The following is an 18,313-nucleotide window of genomic DNA, read 5'->3' as shown; positions in this document are numbered from 1 at the left end:
TGGGAAAACAGGGAGAAAATTGTGGGAAAAGTTCTCGACTTACTCAATGTTCTTTGCACACCTATGCAAATAACACCTAAAAAGCAGCACATTAGGAGCACCCTGTATTCAGGTTTGTCTGGAAATGTTTCTTCAAGACTGAAAGTGCATGACAGGGAACAGGGTGCTGCTAATGAAGGCAACATCCAGAAGGCACTTCTTGGGGAGTAATAATTAAAAAAAGGATGATGCATGGGTTTGTAAGCAAGCAGCTACAGAGTCGGTACGTTTTGGTGTGTGCTCTGGAGAGACGTAGCTTTGCTCCTACAAACGTGTCTGGGGCACGAAGGTTTGCTCCAGATTGGCTGCTCTGCCCTGGGACTTGCAGAGCAGCTTGGTCCCCGTTGTCCGGCATCACCGCTCTTCAGCTACTGGGCTGCATGCAGGACCTCAATGCACTGGGCAAAATCTGGAGCCTGCAGACAATGTGGGCCAGGATTTGAGAGTTTATAAAATCCACAAACAATCAAGTGTTGGCATATACAAATATATAAATTATTGACAGTTTTACAAAAGGCACACTGCAAGCCATCTCAGTCCGACACCTGTACAAATCCCACCGCCCCCCGCCCTCCCTTCCCCACCCCTTCTCCCCAGCTTTCATCACGAAACGTAAGGCGCTGCTGCTACGGACCCGTGGCTGTCGTGGCAACTGAGGACCTCTTTTTTGGTCAGCCCAATTTGTCGGTGGTACTGTCCTTCTTTGATGGTCTTAAGACACTGTATGTTCTTCCCCAGGGTGATGCTTTTGATGGAAGGCAGGTATTTCAGCACAGTCTTTGGCAAGGATGACATGCCTGTCCCAGAGAGGTTGAGCTCTTGTAGGGAGTTCAGACCAAGGATAACTTCAGCAGTCAGTGACTTCAGGTCGGGATTGCTGGATAAATCCAGAACTTGGAGGGCTGGTAGTTCCTTGAAGCTATAAGGAGATAACTCTCCAAAGCCACGCAGGCCACTGAGGGATAAATGAATCAGATCTTTCAGCCCCGTGAAGTCTCCTTTCTCAATCTTGACTAGAGGGTTTCCGTCGAGATTTAAGTATCGGAGAGGAATGCCTTGAAGGTTTGGCACAGACACTAGCCTGTTTCCAGAAAGATTTAAGTTCTGGATGTTGGGGATGCTCTTTTCACGGTGCCTCGTAATTGTGCTGAGCATATTGTTGGATAGATCCACATTCAGGGGTTTTCCTTGACCTTTTGAAGCAAAAATGTCCATTGCTATATCCAAAAGCTTGTTATTGCTCAAATCTATGTCACCCAGAGGAGAACTGGAGAAACAGTCCTCTGGAAGGACTTCCAGAGAGTTATGACTCAGATCCAAGGACTCCAGGTACCGAAGCCTGGAGAAGGTTGTGGAGGAAATCTTGGCAATTTTATTGTAGCTCAGGTCGAGGCTCACCAAGGTGGTGTATCCAGGGCCAGTAAGCATCGATTCATTGATTGTTTCCAGTTTGTTTGATGATAGATCCAAGTAGGAGGTATCCAGAGGGATTGGGACAGGAACAATGTGTGAGCCTATTCCACTGCAGTCCACCTTGGTCAAGCTAAAGCTGTCAAAGAGACCAAAGCTTTCCACTTCGCAGTGGCAGCCGGGGAAGCAGGTTTTGGTCGTACCAAGACAAGGAAGGAGAAGCAGCAAATTGAACCAGGCTAGGAACTGCATTGTTGACCTGGAAAACAAGATGATAAGAAAATAGATTTAATTGCCGTAGAAATTACCGTACTGAAGATGTGTAACAGTTTGAGTTGTGCAGTCTTCTCCTCTGTCTTTCCAAAGGAATAGATTAAGTACACCCTTAAATAGCATGGATGTCCCAAACACTTTGTCTCTCATGTTGTGAACCCCACTGGGAAATTAATGGAGCAAAAAAAATTGGGTTAACAGTCTTTGCAGATATAACCAAGTTAAGACACAACTGGAAATCAGCTGTAAGAACAGTAGGCTGCCTTAAAGCAAGACCTATGCAACATATACCCTTTCGACTGGACCATGCATGAGGCTAAACAACAGCTCAAACACTGAGTCATTTTACAGCCTGGCAAACTTCAGCACACAGAGGTCTTCAAAGTCAGGACATCCATGTAAGATTTGGGAGCGCTGGCTTCAAGACCCTGCATTGACAGCTTGGAGGAATCACTTAGCCTGTGCGCTCAGTGGGAGCCTTAGGTGTCCAAAAACCTTATCAAGGAAGGAAAAACCAAAGCTTTGTTCAAATTTCCTGTAGATGACAGAGATAACGGCATCATCAGAACATCCTCCAGGATGAACAGCTTGAAAGGCCAGCTGCCTACTGCCCAAATGGACAGCATGTCTCCCTTGCTTAGACTTCAGATAAATATTTAGGGGTGTTTAGGTAGGTAGGACCATTGCTTTATATCAGGTGGCTAAAACCAACCCTCCTCGGGCTGGTGGCAGGCAGGACAGGCAACAGCCACTTGGCTCCTTGCCTGTTGGAGTAGAAGAACCAAGGACTGCTCAGTCTAACCCAGACTCTGCTGTGGTGGGCCCAGCCTCCTGCACAGGCATTGAGTGGAGAGAGCCAATTTGTTTCATATAGAGCCTCTGGGGAGTCTTTGCTAATTACATTAAGTATTCTCTCTGATTAACGATGCCAGCAAGCAAGGAGCTCTCTCCATCCCTCTGGTTTTGACCTTCCTTCAGCTGAGACATTTCTGTCCCTCCGTCATTGCAGCCAAGGGAGGAAGAGAGCTGATCTGCACCTGACCAGCTTTGCTGGACCTCTTTAGATCGCCTCCTAACAGCTCCTCCACACAACTGTGGGCAACAGCAGCTGCATGATTTCAAGAGCCAGCCAAAAAAGCTTTAGCTCTGCATCTCTGGAGAGGGTAAACTGGAGCATGCCAGCATCCTGCAGGTCAGCAGAGACAGCAAGGACTGTCCTCGTTGGTTCCCACTGCAGTCATGGGTGATGGCTCCTCGTGCCTTACAAACAAAGTCTCCGGGAGGCCGGCAACAAAAACTCCCACCAACCCAGGCAAGCAGATCCATCATCACCACTCTTTGGCTACGCTGCTGGCGATAAATAGAGGCTCACATGACAAGCACTCATTTAGCGAAAAAAACCCCAACCCTCCCCTTTAAACGTGTGTTCCCATTGCCACCTCAGCCCCCCTGGTCTCTATTCTCACCTTTCCCACCGCTGTTTAAAAGCATTTTATTGACTTCCTTGCAGTGTCATCTTTCCCACACACCCTTTGATCTGGCTGAGGCGCCTTCCCCACAGCCCTTGCACCTTCCCAGGACCATTTCCTAGAAGTTCATGCTTCCTTTCATCTTCCCTCACCCACCCCTTGGCAGCAGTTTCTCTCCCTTTCCAGCATGGTCTTCCTGGCCCTGTGCTCTTTCCCAGGAGACCAAGCACTACTTGCCAATGTGCAAAAGAAGTGCAAAGGGGAAAAAACGTTGCAAAAATATTGTCCTGATCACTGATATGACTTGTCTGGCGGTAACTCCCAGACCTCCTGCAAATAGAGAGCAGAGATTGGGACTCTGGCCAAAGCGCCTGCAACCAAAGCATTGCTAAAGGCCAACACGCAATCCTCTGGGGTCCATTATTCTATAGAAACAACAGAAAATCAGTAAAATGAGCCCTAGTCCCAGCCCATCTCAACTGTTTCTTGAGAAAACACATATGTGTGCAGAGGAGACACAGCGGGCAGAGCTCCTTTCTGCAAACACGTTTCCAGATATCCCTTTCCTAATGCCATCAAGGCTGATCCCCTCTGGTTCTGTGCAGGCAGACCATAGCTTGCTCCCTTCTGCAGTCCCTCCTAAACTAAATACTACTTTTTTTTTTTTTTTCATGAAGCTACATTTGGAACGCACTGAAATGGTTTATTACCAGAGGAAATTACAGCAGTGGGGAGCACTTTAGAAACTAGAAAAGCAAAAACTCAAATGTTAAATGTCTCACATACAGGGAAGTACCTGCATTAGTGTCAGCTCAGTCTACTGGTATTTCTTCTCCCAAATCCCACTCAGTGGCTATTCCCACTTGATGTCTCAACAGGGAAAGCGCCTCCTAACTTCTCCTTCGAAAGCTCAGCTCAGTTCGTCATGGCATCCTGTTGGCTCCGATGGGAGCTGGATCAGACCCCAGCAGGTCCAAAGACACATCAGTGTGAGACTTGGCTTTCTGAGCACTGCTCAGGCCTTCATGGGCTCCTGCTGGGCCACCTGAAGAAAAGCAAGAGGGCAATCTCCAAAGTCCTAGTTTAACTGGGAACAGACTTTTTAATAGGGCCTTTAGCAATAGGACAAGGGGTGATGGTTTTAAACTAAAAGAGGGAAGATTCAGAATAGATGTAAGGAAGAAATGTTTTATGATGAGGGTGGTGAAACACTGGCGCAGGTTGCCCAGAGAGGTGGGAGATGCCCCATCCCTGGAAACATTCCAGGTCAGGCTGGACGGGGCTCTGAGCAACCTGATCTAGTGGAAGATGTCCCTGCTCATTGCAGGGGGGTTGGACTAGATGACCTTTAAAGGTCCCTTCCAACCCAAATCGTTCTGTGCTTCTATGATTCTATGAACTTAGAGGAGAATCAGTCAGAACTGGGCTTAAATATGCAGCTGCTCAAACCTCTTTTGACATGGGAATTCCCGTCCCAATCAGCCTCAAAAATGATCGCCAGAAGTGGGCAGATACAGTGACTCCCACTGCCACATCCATGGCTCCAGCCAGCAGCAAGGACAAAACATTACACAGCTGAAATGCAGTACGCAAAGCTCAGCTTAGGTATTTGCACAGCATCTATTGCCTCTTCCCTCCTTGCAGCGCTGCCCCAAATTCTCCCTTACTGGCTCTGCAATTGCTTTGCAGATGAGATGCAATCCATTACTACCGGTTAAAAACTCCCTTACAGAGCAGCATGAAGCATTCATAGGCTAACAAGCCACTTGGCCAATAGCTCTGAAAAAAGATAGGAGAAATAAAGGTACTGGTCATCTTCCACTCCAAAAAAGAGACTCCTGCATTGCAAGATAATCAACGAAGAGCTTAGTCAGGTACGGGCATGCGTTATCATCGTATGGAGCAATCAATAGCACTCTTTGAAATGGGGAAAGAAACATGCCACAGGCATTTACAGTTCATCTGTGTACAGCGTGCATTTGAAACCGCATCAAATTGCCTTTGGATTGCTGCCTACGAGCTGCTCTGTTGATAAAGGCAGGAAGCCAAGGTATCCCTTCGTAAAAGGAAGATGAGTTATCCCCCTGCAGCACTGAGGAGATTCACCTGGAGGAAACACCACGGACCAGAAGCCACCGGCACCATCACCTGGGATGGCGAGGGGAAAGCCACCGGGAGAAAGCAGCCCGCCCTCGGGCTGGTTCAGCCATGACCTCTTCATTTCTATGGCTGTTGTGGTGTGGAGAGATCCCAGGGATAAATTTTGGCCATCTGACAGCTCTAGGGGGCTTGTTATACCCACTGATTTCAACAGGAGCTGCTAGGGGTGCAGCATCATCCCCCACATTTCAGGTTCCCAGAGTGGTTGCAGGGCTCTGGTCTTTACATCTTGCTCGTTCTTTCTGCACGGCAAATATCCTGAAACAGCCCCAGGGAGACCCAGTGGTGGATAACGGAGCCAAGGTTGGACCAAGCTCCTAGCAGGGTGCTAGCCTTCTCCCCAAATCCCACATCTCTCCCTGAGCCTGCAGATGCCCGGATGCCTCCTCCCTGCTCTGCTCATCCCCTGCACCATTGTGTGGCAGGACCCGGGCAGAAACCTCACATTGAGATTTCCCTGCCAAAAAAACCATTAAAATCTGATTTTAAAACCAAGCTGCAGAGGAAACCCAGGCCTCAGCTGACGGTTGGGGGGTGGGGTAGGAGAGAGGAAAGCCTTGTTACAGTGTTGTTGCAAATTCACGCTTCTCAGTGCACTTGATTTCCTCCTTCTCCTCTTTCTTAAAGACTTTTCTCACTAGTCTTCCCCAATCCACAGCTGAGACTTTTCCACCTCATTCCCACCCAAGGAATGTGCTAATGCATCCGCCCTGGATGGAAGCCCATTGCTCAGGGACTGGTCCCCACCTTGGGAATGCGGAGATGAAGAGGATGCTACCTAGGCTACCTCCAGTTGCCCTGGCAACCACCAAGCCGGAAATCCCTATAGCTAAAAATCAAGGACTAATTAAAAAATAATAAAAAGGGGAGGTATTTGAAAGTTCATTGATGGAGTCAGGAAATGGCCACCCCGTTCTTCACGGTGCACCCCTCGGCCTCCCTGAACATGCCACTCGGCAAAGCATCGGCTGAAATGCAGCTGGAGTTGGGGCTGAAGACCCAAAGTCACCCCGTGAAGCTTAAGGTATGTAAGTAAGAAGTGCAGAAACCCCAGGTTGTCTCTACGGTGAGGTGAAGAGAAAGAAATTTCTCCAGAAGGGGATGAAACCCACCTAAGACCAGACCCGTCCTTGGAGATGCCCCATCTCTCCCTTGTCCATGGTGGAACAGGATGCCCGTCTCCCTTGCGTACTGCTTTCCACACCATCCCTGGCTGCATCTTCCAAACCCAAGTCCCACCCAGCAACCAGGAGCACCCAGGATGAATCAGTTCAGCTCACTCATCCAACAAAAAAAACCCCCTCATCTTCCCTTTTCCCCCTTTGGTGGGTCAGTTTTCCAGCAAATCCAGCTGCCCAGCCGCAGGGTTACCAGCTGCGACACAGGAATGGGGAAAACAGGACCTGTCTTTTCAACAGCAGCCCACCATTAGAGCAGATCAGGTATGACATGAATCCCCACGTGTCTAAGACGCGGTGGACTGATCCTGGTAATTTCCAGGTTTCTTGCCAATGTGCTGCTGGATTAATTCTGGATTAACAACAAATATAGCAACTTTTAAAGGAAAGAGGCAATAAGGAAGGGCTGGAGTCCGCCTATGCCAAATAGAGTTGCTGTTCTAGTGAAGGATGGAGGAGTTGGATTAGCAACTACATTTCACCAGGAAAAAAATTTGGGGATTGTCTTCTGTCTCTTGCATCAGCCAAGTGAAAAAAAGCAAAGTCTTTATAGCAAGGCCCACAAGGCCCACTTGGCTGCATTCAGTAATTGGGGGCAGGGGAAAGGGAATGCTGTTGGAAAGCGAAGCAAGCTGCATAGGTTATGATAGAGGCCATAAATTCTCCAGATTAGGAAAAAAAAAAGAAAAAAAAAAAAGAGATAGTTGGCTCTTTCTCTCTTTAAATACTTGGGAGGCTCCAAGAGGCAGCTGGGATGGTGGCTCCAGCCGATCGCTCTGGAGCACCGGGATGCTCCTGAGTTGCTTCTCCAACAACAAAAGTGCTTCAGAGACCTTTCCCCCCCTCCCCCCCGTAATTATTCTGTAAAATAGCAACAATTATCGAATAAAGTGCAGCACTAGCAACAGCTGCACTTTTCCAGTGTGGACTCTCCCGGGCTGAGTCCAAATGACGCCACAGATGCAATCGCAGCCCGGTCTCCAGATCCCATGCGCCAGTGTGAGCAGACAGCAAAGCTGGTTCAAACCAGCCTACAACCAGAGACTATTAATCCCTTAACTCGCAGGCACACACCCCTCACATGATAAAAAAACTGCTGCTGACAAGGTTACTCTTTCTTTTTTTTTTTTTTTCTTTTTTTTGTGTGCGAATCCATTGAAAATAAAGGTCATCCAGGCTTTTGCTCTGCCTGCTTCAGACCAACTCTTCCCTGCAGAAGGGATCCCCACATGCAGGCAGCAAAGAGCTGTGTTTACCCCCTCTACAAAGCTTATTAAACCAATTAGTGCTTCCTCACAAAGGAGTTTTGGTGTAAATGGGAACAGAACTTTCTGACTCATCTGTTATTTTTTGTTGTTTGCTGGTTTGGGGTACGCTTTGCAAATACCGGTCCTGGTTTTATACTCACTGTTCGTGACTTCTTGGATTTAGGGAAAGGAGAGCTAATGAGAATCCAGAAGTATCTGCTATTTAGGTTTGATCCTGCATTTGCTTAGATGGGTTTGGGGGAGTTCAGTGGAGTTACTCTAGGTGTCAGTGACAGCAGGATGAGAATTAGTCCCTCGGCTCTTCTAAATTCAGCTTGATTTCATGGAGCCCTCCATCAGGAGCCATTGCACAAGTCGCTTTTGGGTGATACGTTATCACCCTTCACTTCACACTGATGGTGTTCTCAGTGGAAATGCAAAGCTGCTTAGACAGCAGCGCCATCCCCAGTTACCCATCGGATATAAAGAAGGGGATGTGCAGCCCAGTCTTCTCCTTCTCCTCACTCTATTTCCCCCACCAGTGCACGCAGGCATTGGGATGGGGGGAAACTCAGCCACTGGGATGGTGGCTTTAGCCCTTACGTCTCAATATAAAGAGACAGTGAGGGCCTGAACAGGAGCTAAAATCATCCTGCAGGTGCCTGAACACTTTTTGCTCCATGTTCCCATTCACTGGGGAAAATCAGAATTAAATGCAAGGAACAAGAAAAAAAAAAAAAGGAAAAGATTTCTCTATGAATTCCTTTCTGCTGTAATGATTTCTAATAATGGATGTAAAAGAACCTCCTTTGCCTTCAGTCAAGAGCTCCACCACCAAAGGGGGAGTTGTTAGCAAGTAATTAACCCAGTGGTATCAGGAATCTACATTACCAGGCTATGGAAGAATAAAATACAATAGGCACCAAAGGGGGGTGGAAAGAAAAAGTCGTCTCTCCTCCCTCAGTGCAGAGATTTGTATTTAAGGCAGACCAGGATGGGCGGCGTGATGGAGACGGGTGGGCTCAGGACGAGATTTATCCTCTCTGACCTGTGGGACCCCAGGGATCACAGGAGGTAGCCAAGACAAGCAGATCTTGAGCCAGTGGTTTATTTGCTCTGTGGGATGCTTTGTCCCCGTTCAAGTCATTTTGAGTGCACGAAACTGCCATAAACAGAGACGAGATGCTGCTCCCAGAGCTGGACAAGAACCCCATTGCTCTGCATCAAGTCTGTCTTTGTAAGACTTGAATCTCACCAAAAAACATGGAATTTGGGTTGTGGGCAGCCAGAAGGGGCGAGGAAGGAAAAAACAAAGACACCATTCCTCATTTTCCCCAGATCTCAGTTATCTCCGCTCGCTTTTCTCAGCTCCAGACATAGAGAAACTGCTGAGCCAAAACCGCAATGATTAACCAGCATCCCACCCATGCTCTCCATCCCTCAGGAAGATTTTCGTAGACGTTGCAGGGGATGGGATAGATAAGATTAGCAAGAGCAAAGCCAAATTGTTAAGCATCAGAAGCATTTCACAACCCCAAAGCCAAAACCAAGCAGCCCCTCAACCCACCACGCAGGCTGCAGAGAAGATATATGGGATTGATCTAGAGGGAACCCAGCACCTCCAAACTCTACAGCTTCACACTATGGGTTTGTTTTCAAACATGTGACGTCCCTTGCTCAGCTGAAACAGCCTCTGCTCTATTTTTTTCTTTAAAGTAAAAAAAAAAAAATTAAAAAAATTACCCTTTCTTTATAAAAGAAATGGAGAGACCTATTAAAATAATCTTTGCTCCAACTGTTAACGTTACAAATCCCATCTGCTTTGCAAGAGCCACGGGTAATTTATCATCCTAGTGTTTTAACAGCTAACAGTTTATTCCACTTGTGCAATCTCTCCCCCAGCATCCCTCATCCCCCGCAAGGAGGAAATCAAGGTGCAGTGCAGCGTATTTTGGGCTCTGACAAAAGGAAACCTGTGCGGGCAGGTCTGCCAGCCCATACGGTGAGTTCCAGCTGATTTACATCCGCGGCTGAAATACGAACAATTTCTGTCAGCCCGGGAGCTGCGTGCCTCAAAAAGCCACATCTTTGAAGAAAACTGCAGCCCAACTCCCGGGAATTTCACCTCGAGTGGGAAAAAGTCGGTGCTACCTCCGGCACAGGCAAATTAGGAATTAAATCACTGCGGCACCAGGGTTTTGCACAAAAATTCCCCTTCCCTGCTCAGCCCAGGAAGCTGTCAGGTTAATAGCAGTTTTATTCGGGGTGGGGAAAAGAGTCTCCCATGGCTTTCGAAAGCAGTTTTGCTCGCCAGCCTCACGCCGAGCTGTGCTTGTGCCCGGAGGAGGCGTTCCCGAAAGGAAATGAAGTTTGCCAAGTCTCCGGAGCGGCTGCGGGCAGGGGAAGGCAGGCGTCGGAGCGGCGTGGCACATCTCAGCAGCACCGGGGAGGATTCACGGGGCTTGCTGGGAGCAGAAGGGATGTGAGCATCCCGGCCCCACCATTGCCTCCTGGCTATGCCAGCTGCAGGACTGCGCAAACTGGGAGCATCGGCAGCCGCACACTGGTTCCCAGCAGCCTGGGACACACAGGATCAAACAAGGTGCCCACAAGGGATGCAGGACCTCTTTCTCCTGCTCCAGCACCACCCTGGGGGTAACCACCCCAAATCCTTTTACCCCCAAGGACCCCTGCTTCCCATCCTTCCCCCTCTGCTTTTTAACCGTAAGCATTTCCAGGAGCAGGAGGTCTCGCTATCCCGACACTCGCTGAGCATAACAGAGACCTCATCTCAGCCGGGAACACAAATATTTTCTTAACCGCCTCAAGCCTAGCCCGAATAGGATCTTTATCATAAACCCAGCGACACATCCCAGAACAGTCTCTGTTGCAGAGGAATTATTTTGGCACCAACGGGAAGACAGCCCAGCTCTTTGGCATGGTACTTCGTAGCAAAAGGAGAGGTTTACGCCGAGTTTTACGCCAGCCCTTATGCGTTTTGCTGTAGAAGGACCTGGTGAAGCTACCAACAGATCCCCCTGCCCCATCATCTCCGATGCCCAAGGCCTCGCTGTGATGCACGGAGGGAGGCTGCGAGTACCCAGGCTTTACCCAAATCACAGCAGTAACCGTGGGAGGATTAAACCCTCCTTCTTCAGGGCTGCATCCCCCCTTTGCAAAAGATCGATTTAAAAATGATGGATCACAGCTTCATCTGCAATGTCGGGGTTGCACAAGCTTCCCCCTCCTCTCCGACCATTCCTGGTGTCAGACTAAGAAAGCCAACAAGCTGACATGAATTTTTAAAGCATAAAACAACTGAGGCAGGGCCTTATTTCTTAGCTGGTCAATTATTAAAAGCTAAAACGATGCTAGCAAGCTCCTCCTATAGCCTCAGCCCTTGACGATGCTCTCCCACACCTGACCCCCAACCCCAGTCAGTTCCTGTGCCGGCTACTGCTACAACGATACTTTTTCGTAGCACTCCGGCTCCCAGAGACGTGATATAATTCAAGAGGAATGCACTCCGGGACGAACACCATACGCCAAGCCAGCGAGAAACATTAAGAGGTGCAGCACGGGGAGAGGAAACCTCCTACCCACGATGGACGCTTCTTGGTTTTAACTGTGAATAGAGCTGCTCGGCCATACCATGGTGCCCGTCTGGGAAATGCCACGTGCCACGCATGTCCCTGGGATGGCACATGCCACATCCCACCTCAGGAGAGCGCAGGTTGCAAGGACCCACCGGCGGCTGTCTGGTCCATGAGGGAAAAGCACAACATCTGTGGATGTACCCCCCATCCCCAACGTAGTTTGCTTTCAACCGCCCCAGTGGGCTGGCCTGAGCTGCAGAAGGACCACGCTGCATGGATGGACATGGATGGGTTCCCCTGGAGAGGATGAGCTGGGCAGGGGGAAGGAAGGAAGGAAGAGAAAGGAGGGATGGTGCTGTGGGAAGGCGATACATCCCAGGGTGATGCTTCTGCCCTGCCAGGTGAGACATGGCCCACCAGGAGCGAATAGCTCATAGCAGCCCCATCATCCTGTATCTCTGAGGGCTTTCCAGCTCTTCCTCCTTGAAACAGAGCTGTTCAAACGCTGCCTCCGACGGCGTGCCTTGGTCGCAGTGCTCTGCCTGACTCCAGCAAGCAGAGGCAGCCAGCACCAGCCAAAATCACGCGAAAAACAGAGGGAAAAGAAATTCACCCCGGCTGGGCAACGCCTCCAGCCCTGGCAGAAGGATTTTAAGAGGACCGCATGCGGCTTTAGCTCTCTGAAAGGCGGCAGCTCCCAACCTTCCTTCTCTTAAGAGCCCTGCGGGGCTGCTGGCTTCAATAAGGGAGGGCAAAGCGAGGAGGCAACATTAGGCTGGGTGCCCCTCGGTGCTGCCCCAGCTGGCCCACGGCTTCTTTGTGGGCTTTTTATTTATTTTTGTGGTTGAGGGTTTTTTTTCCATGCACAATAATCTCCAGGCCTCTTTGCCGCCTGTGGCTCTCAGCATGCAGCTGCAGACCCTCCACCGAGGAGATAATAAATACGATCCTGGCCGTTATTGTTGCAAACAGCACAGCTGGAGGCTCCCGTCTCCTTCCCCTCCCGGCCTTTCTTCCCCCCCAACCAATAATTCTTGCAATGTGACGCTGCGAACAATGAACGCCAGCGAAATCGCTCGGTAGAGCATCAGCCGGGGCTTCAGGAGCTGCCCCCACCCCGGTGAAGCGCGTGAGACATTCGCTATGTCCAGCGGGTCTCCTACGAGATTTGGGAAGGGGGATTTGGGGAGGGGAAGGGGGTCCGTGTAAAGCTGACAAAGGGTTTAGCAGCAGGGCATCGTCCCCACCACAGTTCCCAGCCCAGATGCTGCTCTACTGCCCCAGTGATGTGGTGGTGTGGTATCTCCTCAGCTCTTTGCCTCCCCTCCCTGGCCCAGGATCCTCCAGTCCCTCTCGGCTGGTGCAGGATTTTGGAGAGAAAGGTCATCTAAACTGGGTTGGGAGAGCCACATCCCCAGCAGGACCCATTTCTCACCGCTGATGTTATCACGAGTCCCCATTCACGTGCCTCAGTTTCCCTCCTGACACCTTAAGGATGACTAACCCCAGGGCTGAGAGGTGTTCATTCCTGTGTGGGGATGGGGGTACCATCCTCAGGTTCAAATCCCACCAGTTTAACTGGGAACAGAGCACAAGCCGAGAAGCCCCGGTCTCACCCTGCGCAGAAGCCCCCAGCCAACGCCGCCCCTGCCACAACTGGTCTCCAGCCAAATGCCACCACTGTCCTCGTGCACCGTGTCCAGCTCTTGCCTTGCCTGGACAGTCTGGGGACACCAGCCCTGCTTTGCCCTCTGCAAAATGGGTAGCCAGGCTGCGGGACAGGGAAGGGGACATCTGGGGAGGTGGTTGTGGTGGAGAAGTATCTAAGCGCCTCTCAAATCGGTGTTTGTGGACTCTGAAGCATGGCTGCAGTCTCAGTGGCTGCCAACAGCAGGCCTGCCTCTCCAGGGACCTCTGCCCACCCATGCTGCTCACCTCCCCTGGCTCCATCCTGTCCCCATCCCTGTCCCCTTGGTTTTGGCGCAGCTCTGTGGCACTTCTGCCATGCCATGGAGATGCCGCAAGTCACCCAGGATGCACACAACCATCTTCCTTTATCATTTAACCCTGTATTAAGCCACCTCCTAACCCAATTTGACCTGATTTTGCTGACCAGCAGAGTAAAACTTCCCAAATTACAGCATCCTCATATGTGTCTCCCATACGGGCTACAAGATGCTGGCCCCTTGCCCCCTGTTCCTTCCCCCAAAGCCAGGGGAGGTCACCGTGTTGCGAACACAGGAGATAGGGACATCACCGTGGGACATTTGGGGACAGTCCAGAAAAGCAATGCTCCCCCCACAGTACATGATACCGGCCAGGTTCAGAATTACCCTGTGATCCTCTCATCCTTTGAGTTGGAGATCTCTTGCAAGAGGTTGCAACGCTCCGGTCCTGGGTAGATACAGGAGCTGCACCTTGGGTGGGAACTGAGCCTTTGCACCGGGATTAAAGGGCTGTGGAGGAAGGGTCTCCTCTGCCCTGCTGTGTGAAACAGCTTCGCCATGCTCCCTGCTACAGACATCTCATTCTCAAGGATGGGAGGAAAACGGGTGATTTTGGGGTCAGGGACGCGTCCTGCCCCAGTTGGAGAGTTCTGCGCACATTGGTCACTTCAGACGTGATGGGGGTGAGGACTCACATCTGGTTTGACCATGTGCCACAGCAGGTCTTTGCCTTTAAGTCTCATTTTTTCCTGACGAGGGTTATCTTATTCAAAGTTAAAAAAAATAAAAAGGTCCTTCTTTCTCTCCCCACCCCTGGGTTTGAGCTGCCAGGCATGAACCAGGGGAAAGGAGAGGAGTCAGCATCACAGATACATGGACAGCAAAAAAGAAGCAGGAGAGGGGAAAGAGGAAGGAAAAAAAACCCACAGATGCCAGCGCTCAGATATTACACTCAGCACATGGCCCTCTGCTCAGCTACGGCAAAGATAAAGTGCTTTTTTTCCAGTTTGCCACTGCTCTAACAGGCAGATTTCCAGCCTGGTTAATGCAACTCAGGAATGTCCCGTGCTCAGGCAGCCAGGTTGGTTTAATCTCTTGCCGCGTCTGCAAGCAGCGGGGGGAGGCGGGGGCGATTCTCAGAGCACGTATTTCCTTCCCCCCTGCTGCACGTCGCGAATACTCTAAGAGGGAACGTTGGAAACTCCCAGGGAATTAAAAAAAAATCTATAAAAATTGCAATACAAACGAAAATCTCAAGGCTTCCGTGTAATGAATGGCTGAGCCGTTCATACGTTCCCCTTGATAGGTCCAGGTGCCAAGTTTTAAGACAAGAAACGGCTTGCTCAAGCCAGCCTTTATCTCTTCCTGGCCCTCAACATCTCGGTGTTCGGAAGTTTCTTTTGATAGCCTGCCAGGAGGCCAGCGCTGCGGCTACCGCGCACGGCCCTGGGGTGCCGGGGGTCAGGAGGGCTGCCGGACAAGGATGCCTTGTCTTATCCCACCCTCCAGCCTCTGCTTCTCCCCACCAACCAGCAGACAAGCGAGGAGGAGGAGGAGGAGGGAGAAGAGACTGAAAGAGGAGAAAAAAAGCAGTTAGGGATGGAGGGAAAACTCTAAATCTCCGGAAGACGATGGCTCACCTTTTTTTCCCAGCTCTGTCTCGCGCCGGGGTGGCACACGCTGCTGTTCGCTGCGGGGCTGGGGGAGCACGGGATGCTTTTTCCTAGATCCAAAAAAAGAAAAAAAAAAAAGACTTTTGCGTGTTTTTGGTTTTACAGCTCTTTTCTCCGAATTTCCTCCCACCCATTCAATGCTCTTTTATTCCTTGCACTCAATCTTAAAGAATAGAGGTGCAGGAGACCCTCACCCCGACCCTGCAGCCCTCGCTGCCAGTCCACGTCGCTGTCAGAAATTAATGTCCCCTGGGATGTCCGTCACATCCTCGTTCCCTCCGGGCATTTTGTAATTGCTCCCCACTGCCTCTGCCAGCAGCTTCTCAAATTCATTCACAAACCAGCAGCGTCTCCCCGCAGCATGCCGCTCCAGGATGCCGTAAGGGAAAAACCCGTCTGGGTGCTGCCACCCAACCTCCTGCCTACCCTGGTCCCGAGCATCGCTCACCCCACACACCCACCACCTCCAGAGAGGGACCCCGCATCGGAGCGGAGACGGGTGACGGCTGAGCACAGATCAGGGCCTCGCCGGGCCATTTATAACCCACGTGTGAGCAAGCACCTCCCGTGTCCTCTCCGGGACAGGGACTGACTCCCGTGGGTCATGAAGGGACACGAGCTGTGCCCCACGCCAGGACGATGGCAGGCAGTAACTCACTTTGCCTTTGCAGAGCCTGGCTGCCGACGGTGAGCAGCCAGCCAAGTTTAGACTGCAAATTCTCCCAGGGACATACCAGGCTCCCTCCGGTCCTTTCAGCATCTAACACAACCGGCGTGCTCCTTATTCCCGGTGGGATCGGCGAAGTGTTGGTCTAACCCTGCCTTGCCACAGCGCCTCTTCTCCCGGTATTCGCTCTGCTCGCTGCCGCTGCAATAAAGCCCCGCACGCTGCCAGGCGAGCTTTGGAGCGGTGATCAATGCAATATTTCAGCGCAATGCCAGCGATCAGCACCGGCTGCTCTCTGCAGAGCAATGGCACAGTGTCCACCCAGACAAGTTTCCTACTGTAACTTCAGTGAATGCGGTTATTCAGGCTAACGGCAGCTGATTTATCATGGCAGACACCCGGGGAAATCTTTCGACTCGGGAGACCGGAGGCTCCTCGCCCGGCTGCCGCGATGAACGCCGTGAGCTCAGCACGGCTCGCCGCGCTCTCGTTACACCCGTGCTCGAATGCCTTCGCTGCCACCGAATTACGTTAGCTAACCGCGATGGGGAGCGTCGGTTAACGGAGGCGATGCCACTTCCCCACGACACGAGCCACCAGCTCCATCCTCGCCGCTCTCCTCCCAGCCTTCCCAAATCCCAAGCAGCGGAGTAAAGTTGACGGACCCTTTTGTTTCCAGAGAGCTGGCACGTGTTGTGGTTTACTGGGCTAATAAATCTGCCGTGGTCTGCGCCTTTTAATGACTGCAGCATTAATAACAAGTTTCCATGGAGCTGCTTAAAAGTTTACAGGGTGTGTGCGTTATCAGGGGAACCCTGTGCTTTCTGACCTCCTGATTCAAAAGACACAACCAGCAGCTTTTTTTTTTCCTTTCTTTTTCTTTTTTTTTTTTTTTTTTTTTTTTGCAATGAGAGAACAAATAAATCCTGGTCTGCTTCCTCTCCCTTCCCCACCCCCCCTGCCTCCCCAAACACACCTTCCCCTCCAGCTTAATCCACTTACAGGCATGGGAAATTCCCAGGCAGGGAGCTTTACCCTGCCTTTATCTCTGCAACTTGGGGGAGAGGACCCCCCTTCTGCACCTTCCAGCCTCTTCACTCCATCCAGGCGACCCCCTCTAAGCTTTACCTTCCCCCCCCCCCACACTTCTCCTTTCTCCCCTTACCTTGGGTGAGCTGCAAAACCCTGCGAGCCTCCCAGCACCAGAACCCGACCAAAAAACCTCTCCCTTCTCCCCGGCCGCCGTGCTGGGAGGGGAGGGCCGGGGAAAAAGGGGGGGAGAGAGGAGGGGAGACAGGGAGCCCTGTGTGAAATCAAAACCCCGAAGCCGGGCACGGGAGGCGGTGCGGAGCCTCCAGCTGCTGCTCGGATTACTTTGCAGCCGTGGCAATCCCAAGCACTCTACAAACCACCATTGCACCGGGGGGGGGGGGGGGAAGGAGAGGGAAAGAGATCCCGGCTGGAGACGCTTCATCCCCCCACCTCGCTGCAGCCCCTCCGGGCCGAGGGGGCTCGTACGCACCCGCTGCACCCCAAAATTCCCCCTTTGGGGAAGCCAGAGGTGGGGAAAAAAGCAAGTTACCTCCACCCGAGACCTCTGTCGTTCCCCCCCCGCCCCGCACCCGAGGTGTTTTGCAGCCGATGCCCCCCCCCCCCCCCCCCCCGCACCGCCGGCCGCTGAGCCCCCACGCGAGACAAACTCATCACACCAAAAAAGTTTCCCCACTCAGAGGTTGGGGGGGGGGGGGGGCTCCCCAGCGGACACCCCCAGGGCTGGCCCTGCGCATCCCCAGCTCCCCGGGAGGCGGCAGGGAGGGCTCAGCGCACCCCTATACAGCGAGCGAGCGGGCTCCCCAAAAATGAGAATTGGGGGGGGGTTTGCAACACCCCACGGCTCTGCACACCCTGCCTCGGCGGCTGCCAGCGAGCCTGGGGAGGAGATGGGGGCATCGGGGGGGGGGACACTCACCGGGGCCGGGGTCGGTTCCCACGGCGGGGCGGCCGCGCAGCGCCGGTTCCCACGGCGGGGAGCGGGCGCCGCCGGGAGCCGGCAGCAGCAAGGCTTGGGGCCGGGTGTCCCCTTCTTCCCTCCTCCTTCTCCCTCCTCCTCCTCCTCCTCCTCCTCCTCCTCCTTCTCGTCCAAGGCGTGCAGCTGGCCGGGCAAGCGGGCTGCCCCCTTCCCCGCAGGAGGAGGGAGGAGGGAGCTCAACAGATGGCTGCACACAAGGGAACATCTGGGAGGAGGAGGAGGAGGAGGAAGGAGGCAGGAGGCAGGACTTGCGCTCGGCTGTGCCACTCCTGAGCTGGCAGACCCCCCCTTAGGGGGGAAAAGTGGGGGGTGTCAAGCCGGCTTTGCACACACACGCTCCCCCTCCCTGCTACTCTGCATCCCCCCCTGGGTAAAATCCCTTGTCGTCCCTTTCCTTTCTCGGGGATCACTCCAGAGTTACCTTCACAGCACAGCCTTGTTTCCAGCCCTGACCTCTGCAAGGCTGTATTTGCAGGAGTAGCTCCTGTTCCTGAACACCTCCTGCACCCAGTTTTCCAGGCGTATAGGGCCAAGGTCAGCTCCGGCACCCCGGGGTGCAGAGTAGGACAAGGCAGCACCAAGGTCTGAGCAATGCCAGCAGGCAGGAGACTGGGGCTTATGAATTG

General features: G+C 52.1%; 1 protein-coding gene across 2 annotated transcripts; it reads right to left on the bottom strand.

Annotated features, from left to right (window-relative positions):
- Positions 1–634: 634 nt before the first annotated feature.
- On the bottom strand, positions 635–17,685 carry TSKU (tsukushi, small leucine rich proteoglycan). Of its 2 annotated transcripts, XM_050891811.1 has the most exons (3): positions 17,628–17,685; positions 14,959–15,041; positions 635–1,708 (listed from the first exon to the last, which is right to left on the bottom strand). In XM_050891811.1, the coding sequence occupies exon 3, from the start codon at positions 1,699–1,701 to the stop codon at positions 643–645; it is 1,059 nt and encodes a 352-aa protein (XP_050747768.1). In that variant the 5' UTR covers positions 1,702–1,708; positions 14,959–15,041; positions 17,628–17,685; the 3' UTR covers positions 635–642. The 2 variants fall into 2 exon arrangements, with proteins under 2 accessions (XP_050747768.1, XP_050747777.1); XM_050891820.1 differs by lacking the exons at positions 14,959–15,041; positions 17,628–17,685 and adding an exon at positions 3,988–4,026.
- Positions 17,686–18,313: the final 628 nt, after the last annotated feature.

This window comes from Gymnogyps californianus, chromosome 1 (assembly GCF_018139145.2).
Source record: "Gymnogyps californianus isolate 813 chromosome 1, ASM1813914v2, whole genome shotgun sequence".
NCBI classification, from domain to species: Eukaryota; Metazoa; Chordata; class Aves; order Accipitriformes; family Cathartidae; genus Gymnogyps; species Gymnogyps californianus.
This window is presented reverse-complemented; position numbering and strand designations above follow the sequence as displayed.

Bases quoted from the DNA above. Each gene is read 5' to 3' on its own strand.
- TSKU (XM_050891811.1), bottom strand. From the start codon at position 1,701: ATGCAGTTCCTAGCCTGGTTCAATTTGCTGCTTCTCCTTCCTTGTCTT.